The following is an 11,652-nucleotide window of genomic DNA, read 5'->3' as shown; positions in this document are numbered from 1 at the left end:
CATGTAGTAAACTGTAACCTATGACTCGCCGAAATTTTACTAAAAGAAGAGTTGCAAAATACACTGAAGTAAAGCCAGCTAATTGGAGATTAGTGGGAGAAAGGGAGAATTTCTCATAGAGGATTTCTGTTGCCTAAAATTGCTTCAAGTATTAATGCTCATGGAAGTGGTCGTTCTGGATAAATGGCTGTCTTTTTCCGATAACAACTGATTTAATACCTGCTTGCGTATGCAATTTTATGTTCACAGTAACTTTCCAGCTGCAGATTCGAAACTTAGCAATGCTCAGTCTCAGTCGTTATCGCGTGGCGTAGTATGTTCTGCTGTAGCGATGATTTATGGCCGAATCACTGGAATCACCGACTGATACGGTACGCGAGCGGATAGCAAGTCGAACTGACATTATCGTGATCGTTGTGACAACTCACGTCGCTCCTTCGCATGTTAGCGCTGTTGCAGTGCACAGCGGCAACGAAGGTGGTGAAGTCGCTCGAATTTTGCGATGGTGAGTGCCTCGCCTTCGCACGTATGTTAATGAGGTTATGATTTTGGCGTAGGCTATGCGGTCGACAACTGTTTGCAGCGCATACATATGGCACATTGCTCAAAGGGCACCTCCTGGAGGCGTAATTTGTCAGCTTGCGAGTCGCGATTGTAACAACGAGAACAAGAGTTGGAAGGCGTACCACGAAGAAGCCCAACGCTAGAGGTTTCGAGACGATCTGAAGCTTTGGAAAGAGAGAATACGTGGGCACTCTGAATATCGTATAAACTAGTGGAGACCCAGGGTGAACAATCACTACGCTTTAAAACTAAGAGAGATTTGGAAACGGACTGTGACTCCAAAACAAACTGTGTCTCTCCGTGATGAAAAGGGACATATTCTGTGCATCTTAAAAAAACACCTATTTAAGATCTGCTACCCACATATACGAAATAATTTGGTGAAGGGGATATGCTAAGAACAGTGGTCACTATCTAGTTTCATAAGCTCCTCATGATAACGAAAGAATAACTAACTATATGTTGATGATACATAGGTAACTTCCTCAGTCCCTTAGTCCTTTCAAATAAAGACAATACAAAGCTTTTTTTCTAGCTCAGTAGGCTTGCTGGCCTCCTTGAAATATTCATTACACAGTAGGATCGCTAATTCTTTGACAAAAGATGAAAAAGACGCGGATTCGCTTCTTTTTCGTCTTTTTTTCATAACTCGCCTCAATTTGATCCTTATTATAGGATCTGTACATCAATAGGTTCGTTAGCGCGAGCTCTACCGAATCTACCGAACTCTACCGAACTTTCAAGACCTATCAGGGTTTTTCAAAAGATTACCTGCGGGTACACATTAACAAGGCTGAGTCCGAAATAATTGCGCCGCGAGGATATATGTTTTTGACGTGAACAAGTTTTTCGAAAAGTGAACTTATGGTTGTATATTCATAATCTACATAATATTGCGAACAAACTGATATCTCTTACGGCTATAATTCCATGACAATGAAGATTTTGTAAATTTGACTAAAGTGACATGTTTCAACTCCAGGACCGACACTACCAGTCCAAAAATTATTTGTTAACACATCTGCAAGAAAACTATTTATTGTAGGTTGACCTTGTCTCTAGATATTCCAACTCCCCAGGATTTTCTGTTTTTTTTTTGCAGCTTAAGTTACAACTTCGGCATCTTGCATTTCTAACTCTGATTTTTGGCAGTTCGTAAATCACTAACAAATTAAGTTTGCCATTTGTCGGCACAACACAATAAGAAAGTTTCTTAAAATACCAAGCGGATATTTTTTCAGAAGGAGGAGGTCTATTGAATGGTGTCGATTCCAGAAAAAAAATCTGTACCTTTCCAATTTTCATCACAAACAGGAATTGTTCTAAAAAAAATTATTTTATATTAGACTATCGTAGCACTGTTTTTCTGAGCAGGATTGTTGAAACAAGTCCTAGAGAAATTGAACTTCGACGGTTTTCTTCTAAGTTCCGTTCCTCACATGAACGTTGTTCAGTTATCGACGTTTTCTGCTAAAACATCGATTTACAGCCTACTGAGCTTAAGCGGTTGGCCATTTATTAAGAACGCTCCAGAGAAATTGCAGATGTGTTCTACTAGGTAAAATGTACATGTTTTGCCACTAAATGTTTTGGAAAGGACCTTCGATCTGGGCACTGCAATGAGAAACAGAAAGGGTCATCCTTTCGCACGTTTTGTGGACTCGGTAGGAGTTACAGCCACACGATCATTCAGATCTGCTCTCTTTTATGCTCGGTACGCCTTTATCCTGTGAGCAGCTCATGGTCTCAGCTCACAGATTAGAAACTAGGAAACAAACGCCTCGCTGTTTGCAAAACGGCGAAATTACGTTGATTATACACACAACTGTTCGCACGATAGGGCGCATTCCTAGGTTATCACCTATGAAATAAAAATAGAACATCAACAAGCTGCGCTATTTCGTTACCGAATCAGAAACAGTTGTTTACTGCATTTTTTCGTGCTCCACTTGCCCTTTCCTCCCATGTGTCAATCCTTGCAGCGGCAATCAAAGTCGGTGTGGACAGGCAGTAAATCTGTCCACAAGTAGGTTGTCGCGCCTATGCAGGTGTAGAAAGCGTTTTACGAGTGCTCATCGAGCTTGTCTCAAAGACTTCCGCCTCAACAACTGACAACACCTGAGAGAGATGCACCGTAATCTTGTTCAAGTAGTGACAACTTTGGCGTTCTTATCGCTCATTGTAAAGGGTAATGGAGAAGCGGTTTCGGAAGGGGTCGTGTAGCTCACGGGAAGTTTCCAAGTACTTTTTCAACATGCGCAACGTTGCATTTAAACCTGAGTTTCAGATCTGCTTCTGTCACGATTCTTTGAGAAGGACTCGGAAGCAGTGTGATGGACAAATATGGATGTTACTGAGAAATAGAAAACATAAAATAAGAAAAATAAGCAATTGTGAGGAAGACAAGCTTTTCAACAGAATTTTCTTCAGCCTCGTAAGTCTGGGAGAGAGTGTTTCCACTTTTTTGTGCACGATGGAAATAGCAGAACTACGTCAAGATCCACTCTGTTCTGCTAACTAATACTAACCCACACAGTGGAATGCAAGTCGATGGTTCGTTTCTGATCGTGTTAACAACTAAAACTGTCAACAGATGCGCATCTGTTTGTCGTTTCCTCTCTTAAACTACAGAATTTTCATATCCTTAGTAATTAATGTTAAGTAATGCTAACGCTGATTACAATAATTGTGTGCCAGTTCTTTTTTCCAGAATTGTTTGATTAAATGAACTATGTAGTTGGAATATTCTCAAAAGCTACCAACCATTAATGGCACGGTGAGAAGTGAAGCAGCGAGTGTGAGTCTTCGCCACTCAACTGCTAGGATGCTTCACATTTCCAGCGACTATTGGTTTCGACGCGCTTATCTCAACAAAACCGTTGTGACCGACGAAGACGATTACCTCGCCGTCACATAAATCAGCATATTGCGCAATCCATGCAGGACTATCATGTCGAACAACCATTGACCGTACACCCTCGAATGCGCTGCTCGAGGGAGTTTTCGGGGTTCGGAGAGGAGCCTGGGTTCTTTTGGCCCCTTTCATCTTCCCTTCTTTTAATCTTGGTTTGCCCGATCTCTTATCCGTAGAATTTTCGGCAGAAGGGGGGCAAAAGTAAAGATTTCGTCGCATAAATGCATAGCATAAAGCATAAATGTAAAAAGTTGTTCCATCGAACGGTTCGATGATTAATTTCACTTACTTACACCTTTCCAATTCTACGTGTAGTAGGTTAATTGAAACTTCTGCTTCCTGAATTTGTAGGAGGATGGATCTTTCACGTCTTGCTGCCGTTGTTGAAAACAAGCTCTTATGAATGTCTCATTTGCAATGGATGCGAGTCCTCAACCCTGAGAATCTTACCTTTGAGCAAAATATATATTTGTTTTCTCATGAATCCGTCGCTGCTATCCAATTCAGTGAGGCTCGATGATGCTGCTATACATACTCTTGAAAACTGGTGAATTGAGGTGGATACTGCGAAACAAAATTCCTTTACTCAAAAGGAAAGAACGCACACAAGATCTTGAGTAGGACATCTAGTTGAGGCTATTACAATACATCGCATCAATTGTCTCTATTTTCTTAATTCCTTCGTCTTCTTCAAAAGCTTTCGTGGTAATTGTGCGCTCAAAGTAAAATAGGAAAAAAATAATTGTAATAAAACTCCCTCCTGCAACGAATCAACTTAGTAATATATAATCTTCCCTCAAAATATGTGAACCGGTGTGCCAGCAACATAAACGACTGCTGGAGCCGTTACGAAAAGCATAACGACGTCGGCAAAAACGACACAATCACTTCGGAGGGCCGTAAATGATCAGCTGACGAAGAATCGCACAGGATGAGTTTCGCAAGCATTTCAATTTTCATAGATGTGCATTGTTTTACATGTGTATACCATGTAATTGATGTAAGATCTAAATAAATTGTTGAACGTAATTTCTGCAGTTCACGCTTAATAAATTTGGCAATCCCGAGAACGTTTCACAAGAGGACCGACTCTGTAGTGAGGCGTCAGCGTGTCTAGGACTAAGAGTACCTCAAACGCAAGTACGGTACTCGGGCGCTGCCCCGCAAATTAATGTCGCATCGTGTGGTGGCGATAAATTCAGCGACGATTTGTCTCGTTGACGAGGATGCCTGGCAGATCCGAACTCGGTTGCCTGACTTTTGATGATTTTTCTAGTCAGTTTGAATGTTAGCGTTGTCCGCAAACCCACATTGCGAACACGACGCTGAGCACGCCATTGAAAACAACACACACTAAGATCATGGTAACTAGCCAGCTGCGAGGTCCAAGAAAGAACTGTTGTGGTGGCAATATATTTCCACATATTCGCCATACTTTCTATGCTGAAAGCTGATTACACTTGTATTTACATCTAGTCGCCAATCTCCAGTATGTTCCACCTCATTGAATCAATCAATTCTTTTCATGGCACTGCTTTTGCTATTCCTTGCCAATTTTTCAGCTCCAACTGCCCATCTTGTCCTTCGCCTATGGCGTTTTTGATTTTGATGTGTTTTCTAACTGATCTTTTATAGACTGCAAAACATACACACATATTATACACGTGCATTTATGGCTGTTGGCATGTCATTTGCAGAAACCCCACGTTTCTGACTTATAACTACTTTATGTCGCATTGCTGAAAATAAGAAGAAAAACTAAATGGTACTAGTCTTAGTAATACAGTCATTCACTGAGAAAGAAAGACCTCATCATTTCTTGGTTATTTGCCGCTTTTCAGGTTCACCACTTAGTAAATGATATGCAATTTTTTAAAAAGAAGTAACACGCTATCACCGCTCCATTTTCCTTCGAGATTCTCTCGAACATTTTTTCTTTTTGACGCCTTTCTTGATGGAAACGAAAAGAGCAGGTCATAGTCTGTTGTTTCTCTGCCCTTCAAAACAGTGTGTTTCTCTACGATCGTTGATTTAGGCTGCAGGTTGCATGCGTTTCTGCGGTGAATTCTGCAACCACACAATAATTCTTTGTAGCAGTATGGGAAGAGGCAATATGTCTGCAGAAAGTGCATCAATAGATTGGAGGATTGCAAGACCAAAAGTACTTTTGAAAGAATTTTGTCTATTAATATCGGACCATCGTCCACTTGCCATGTGCTTATGTCTGTAAACATTTCTGACCCACGATGCTAAAATTAGCTCAGTACAGCGTTGAAAATGCCGGAGGAATGAGCTCAACTTAAGGTCTGCAGGTTTGTCCAAATATTCTCCTTGAAATTGATACGCTTGCTCCTAACTCGTAATCAGAAAAGCCGAACAAAACAGGAATAAATTACCACGGCTTCAGCATTTCCAAGAAATATTGAGATGACAAGTAAGCTATCCAGCAGAATAGACTTCGAGCATCAGAATCTCAGAAAAGAAGCAGAATCGGGCAGAATCGACGCGGTAGCCGAAGCAACGTACCGAAACTAGAAGAAGTTCTTGTATTTTTCTTTTATACCCATGTACCCGCTGTCACGTCGATTGTCGTTATCCCAGTCGGTAACGGTTTATCACAAACTTCAGTAAACTAAGTAGAGAAATGCCAAAAATATTCGTTTGGAAAAGTTTCCTAACCATACTGGAGACTGTTCGTAGCAGAGACAGCTAATGCTTTGGGATCATGGATAGCGGGTAGGTTTCTTCCGAAGACTGTGTAAATAATCTGTGTAATCTACGCAACATCCGATAATAATTCGTGATGTGATGAATGCAATATCAGTATCATGTAATTCAAAATTTGAATATCTCAAAACCTCATACTTCGTATTGCAGCAATGTTCTGTGCTTCTCCAAGAACTGCGGCAACAGCTGCACATGATCATGAAGAACATCGCTCCCGGATAATACCTTTCAAATCCCTTGAAAACGAACAGAAAATCAAAGAGTGAAACTGGAGTAGTGAAAAATTTCTACCCGTAGATAGGAAAGAATGAACGAATTCGTTCCGCAAGAAGTATACCTGTCGATTGCAAAACATAATGTCTGGTCTATGTCCAAGTTTGCTTGCCACTACAGCAACAGCTCTGAAGATGAGAACTTCTCTAGCTCGTCATGGATTTTCCACAAAGCTCGTCAAAGTCAACGTCTTCCTTTCAATGATATAGTCAACAACTCAGTGATCGAACTACCAAGTAAAACACCTTACGAACAGCCATGCTGTCAAAAAGTCTTCACCGGTGAAAATCAACGACATCGTTTTCAACAACCGAGGGACTGAAGATTCAAACACAGTGCTACTTGCAAGAATAGAAGGAACCAGCCTTACGTCCTATTTTTGATGGGCCAAGCAAAAATCCTTACTCCCACCATCCTCACGTTCTACACAACGTGCACCTATCCCAGCCAAGAACTGGGATGGGTACACGCTTTGTAGAACGCAGAAGCAGATCGCTTTGATCTGGCGGAGCACCTTCATCTGGAAACAAAATCGACGCTGTCCATTCGAAGAGAAACGCGTGTGACACGGCAAGCTCGATGGAGAACAGTTGTGGCATTTCGATTCTACCGTTATGGGACGCTTTCACTCACCCACTCACAGTGACAAAAATCGGAGTGATCACTGAGCCATTACAGTCTCAGTAAAGAGTATAAAACTGTCAAAATGCGACCAAATATCCCTTGAGACGCCCTGACCTACCTACCGTGCTCGACGACAGTCTAGGATTGCAGTACACGCTCCTATCTAATTTGAAGGTGATTCCCACGAACACGGGATGTCTACCGTCAGGATGAAACAGTACGCAGGAAAGTGAAGAACAAACCTCAGTTCAACGAAGCCATCGAACGGAAAGAGGGCGAATATAATGTGCGTCTCTCCTGGAAAGAGATCTCCACGCAGCTACCAGACAACCATACTATTGCATTCTAAATGTTGAAGCGAATCTAAATATCCCTACTAAAAAAAACCTCACGATATGATAATTAAACGGCTGGAGACGGGGATCAATGAACTCGTAGAAAAAATCTTGAGGTGCTGGAATAATGCATTACCTTTCTCACCGAGCTGTGCTGACGCCCCGGAAAGAGGCCACCGAACTCTGAGCCTTCATGGAGAACTCCGCTCCACTCAACGGTGTTCTTCGTCAATGCCTCGTAATCATTCCGAAAATGTGTGGTAAAGCGATTCGATTCGGCGACAGTTGTTATTAGCGATGTAGAAAAGGCCTTCCTACAAGTGCACCCACACAATCAGGATAAGGATGCAACGAGGTTTTTGTGGGTGATCTAAGCATTAAGCGCGTTACGCAAGAACATACTCTCATTCTACAATTTACAAGGGTTGCGTTCCAACTCAACTGTTCCTCGTTTGTGCCAAGCAGTTATCATCTCTGGATGCAATTGGATAACTTTAAGTTTTGGGAGATAGCAGATACTAGAATACTAGAATACTTATGTGGACAATAACTTAGTGGATAATAACCCATGTGGATCTCCATCAACTGCATCGTCTGCGAATGAGATATTCCGTTTTTGTATGAACTCCATCGAACTTTTCTTTGGTTTAAACTAACGACAGTTCATTAAAAGGACTATTAGCACCGACGGACCTGGCGAAGGACGACGAGATAAAAATCGTTGGTCTTTTCTGGGCACGATAAATGAAGGTTTGATCGTTTCCTGCGAGTACTTTCAAAAATCAGCCATCACAAAAACAACGGTTACGTAACAAGCTGCAGCCGTTCGCCGGCACTCTCGGATGGCTCATGCCACTCACTCTTGCAGGGAAGCTATTTTTACAGCTGCCCTGGAAATCTGATGGCTGGGAGATCCCACTTTCACAGAAACAACAGAAGCAATGGAAAGAAATACCCGAAAAGGTGCAAGGATTTCGATGTGTAATACCAAAAGAAGAAGAAGGGCGGGTGTAGCGTAGCGGCTCCGAGGTAGAGGTTCCGCTTCCTTCACGATCGATAGGAGGTTCGAATTCGCCCTAGTGCTCACCAAGCTTTTTATCCCTCCGGGGTCGATAAATTGGTACCAGACTTGTCTGGGAAGATAAAAACACTGATTTGACACATCGGCTAGCCCGTTACATGGCCAGTTAGTTAGGCTAGGTTAGGCCAGTTACACGTTCGTAAATCTCAAACGATTCTGAATTGAAGCGAACGTGGGGGTTCATCTCAAGCGGATTGATTAACGCCAGACACTTTACCCTTTTAACTTTAATACCAAAAGAAGAAGGCCAGAATGAGTGTCCATCCAATCCTATTTTAGGTTGCCAGTAAGCAAGCGATGGAAACATGTACCTAATTTCAGATGGAGAAGCGAATGTAGTCGTTAGAAATTACCATTCATTAAGGAAAACACGACAATTACGAAACTACATAATACAGTGTCAGAGGCAACACGAATTGCGCGCTCATTCTACTCTGCGGTGAAAAAAAGGACGAAGATGATTGAAATCATCATTTTCTTAGACTTCACAATTGTTCTCAGTTTGATATCATACCCAATCACAGCAGATTCGAGAGGAGTCTTTATAAGAAACCGCATGGAACAAAAACAAAGAATGTTGTGACCGACATACTTAAAGGCATCATTCCAAGAATCTGGCGTGGTATGGATTTTTGTTGGAGTATACCTACATCGGGTCGTAGATTATGGATACATATAATCCCCTCATCTCTGTCTGCATCACTCCAAAATCCATTCCGACGCCCCGATAGGCAATTCACTTCATTCGACGAATGGCAGGCGGGGCGCAATGGTGGCGTGTTGCATTAGAGGGCGTCGTAAGGAACCACATTCCGAAGCCGTCTCTTTGCAGTGATGCAGGGAGAGATGGGCGGAATCACCCCTGTATTCATAATCTACGACCCGATGTAGGTATACTCCAACGAAAGTCCATACCACCCCAGATTAGTGGGATATGCCCTTCATTCAGTACATTCTGGCTATGTAAAAGCATTTGTTGATCCTGCAGATCAATTTGTGCCAGGAGTGAAAGATGACTTTGACAAACACATGTGGTAGACAAGATCCAAACCCCTCCTCCAGACCAGTATAAGGATAGCCAAAAAAATCAGAATCCAAAAATCACAATCCAAAAAAAGGAACAAAACAGCAGTCACACCTTCTCTTTATCTGCAGCGAATGCGCCTGCTGTGGATGAGCTGCTAAATTGCAATCAACATACCAGAACGTTTTCCACTCAGGTTACGTTACGTACTACGTTATGCGACTCATCAGAAAGCTCATTTCTCATATGAATGCAGTGATACAAAGTAAAAGATAAAGGATAAAGTGCCTGGTGTTAATCAATTCGCTTGGGATCCGCTACCACGTCCATTTCAGTTCAGTATCGTTTGAGGTTTACGAACAACTGGCCTATACAATGATTTGCGGGGATTAGCCGGTGTGTTAGGTCAGTGTTTTTATTCTCCCAGACAAGTCTAGGACCAATTTGCCAATTTCGGAGCGATGAAAGGTAGGCACTAGGCAGATTCGAACCTCCGATCGATAATGGAACCACAACATAACCTCTTACGGACGAGAACACCCACCACTTCATACTCCTTGGTTTTTTTTCTCCCAAGGAGACTTTGAGGAAGCTGAAACTGCGAAAGGACGATGGTTGCATATTTTGTGATCGCGAATGCCTGCGAGTCAGGAAAACCATTTTAGAACCACGCTGGAATACTGAAACAAGAAACAAAAAGAACGAGAAAGACACATATTGTGACGGCAACGGAAGGAAAGATGGCCCTGCAAACAATCATCCGTAACCATCAAGCCGTACATCTAACCGAATCACAGTTCAAAGAAACTTTGAGGAAGCTGAAACTGCGAAAGGACGATGGTTGCATATTTTGTGATCGCGAATGCCTGCGAGTTTTTTCTCTTCTTTTGAAGTTCGACAACATATTTTCATTGCCACGAAGATTTGACCGAATCAATCGCATTCCTCATTTCACTGTAGTGCGTCGCACACATGGCTAATGTCAGAAGTAACTACGTGATTCCCAAACTTCGCAAGTTAGTTCAGTGAACGATCAGAAAATGCGTTCCGCGTCAAAAAGTGGACGATCATCTCTTTAAATATCCAGAAATCGAGGATCTCACGAACCGGCGAGTGCAAGGGTCCCGACCGTTCAAACACGTCGATATAGAACACTCCGGTCTGCTTTAGCCAAAAGGAATTGATCAGTGAATAAACAGCTATGAGACCAAATGCATGACTGCGAGACTAATTGATCTTGAATTGCTGTCAGATACGGCGACAACAAACATGCTGAAGGCTTTTCGCCTTGCTTTTCAGACGAGGATTAGCAGCAAGTATAACCTCTGACAATGGACCTCTCATACTTCCTTTAAGGAGAACGGATTCTCCGCGACGCCGTATCGCCAGTCATCTCCGAATCGTTGTTTGCCATTGCACCATTCTTATTTGAAACATGGCGACGAAGATGAAGATTACCCTCTCCCAGAAGTTGCTCTACAGCTGCTAACTCGCCGTCAAGCAGAGGAAGCCCTCAAATACAGCAAACTCATGCCACAATTTAGAAATTATGGCCAACAATAGTAGCGTGAGTCACAAGCTTGAAACCCCTGCAAGTGGAGATTGGCAGAGCATGGCCACCCAAAATAGTCCCCAACTGGAGTTATAAGAGAAGCTAAGGTAAAATTGTCAAATGGTCAAATCATTGGAAGATCATTCAATGTACTCATGCGTCAAGAATAAAGGAGTGGTGATCGCGATCCTTTCGCTACCTCTACAGTGGATTCTAGCCCAGCAGATTGCAGCAGGAGAGTAAAAGGAGCCAAACTCAGCTGACATCAGCTGTACCCTGCTTCCCCTGCTCGTGCTGCTCAGCACACCCCTCCAAGCAACAGATGCAGTTTCGAATGCAACAATGCCAGATGCTCGGGGTTCTCTGTGGTGTGTCTGCAAAGCAGTCAATTCACTTCATCAAACATAACAAGTTATGAGATCTGCACTCCGGGATACTGCACTACGGGAGAGAAGCCTGTACGCAGACAACACTGCTTGCGCCAGAAATCACTATTCATAGAAATTTCATACAATTGAAAGACTACGATGAAGTCCAAATATACACGATTGTGTAAGT

At 42.5% G+C, this 11,652-nt stretch overlaps 2 protein-coding genes across 2 annotated transcripts; one reads left to right on the top strand and one right to left on the bottom strand.

The window, feature by feature from the left end:
• Window positions 1-338: 338 nt before the first annotated feature.
• On the top strand, window positions 339-707 carry RB195_019373 (uncharacterized protein; the record flags this gene model as incomplete). Its single annotated transcript, XM_064187190.1, has 2 exons — window positions 339-505; window positions 584-707. 2 exons carry the CDS (start codon window positions 339-341, stop codon window positions 705-707), a joined length of 291 nt encoding a protein of 96 aa, XP_064043071.1.
• Window positions 708-3,376: 2,669 nt separating this feature from the next.
• On the bottom strand, window positions 3,377-3,697 carry RB195_019372 (uncharacterized protein; the record flags this gene model as incomplete). The annotated part of the gene is made up of 1 exon (XM_064187189.1): window positions 3,377-3,697. The coding sequence occupies one exon, from the start codon at window positions 3,695-3,697 to the stop codon at window positions 3,377-3,379; it is 321 nt and encodes a 106-aa protein (XP_064043070.1).
• Between the last annotated feature and the right edge of the window lie 7,955 nt (window positions 3,698-11,652).

This window comes from Necator americanus, chromosome II (assembly GCF_031761385.1).
Source record: "Necator americanus strain Aroian chromosome II, whole genome shotgun sequence".
Lineage (NCBI taxonomy): Eukaryota > Metazoa > Nematoda > Chromadorea > Rhabditida > Ancylostomatidae > Necator > Necator americanus.
Note: the sequence above shows the minus strand (reverse complement) of the source record. Positions and strands in the feature narration are given on the sequence as shown.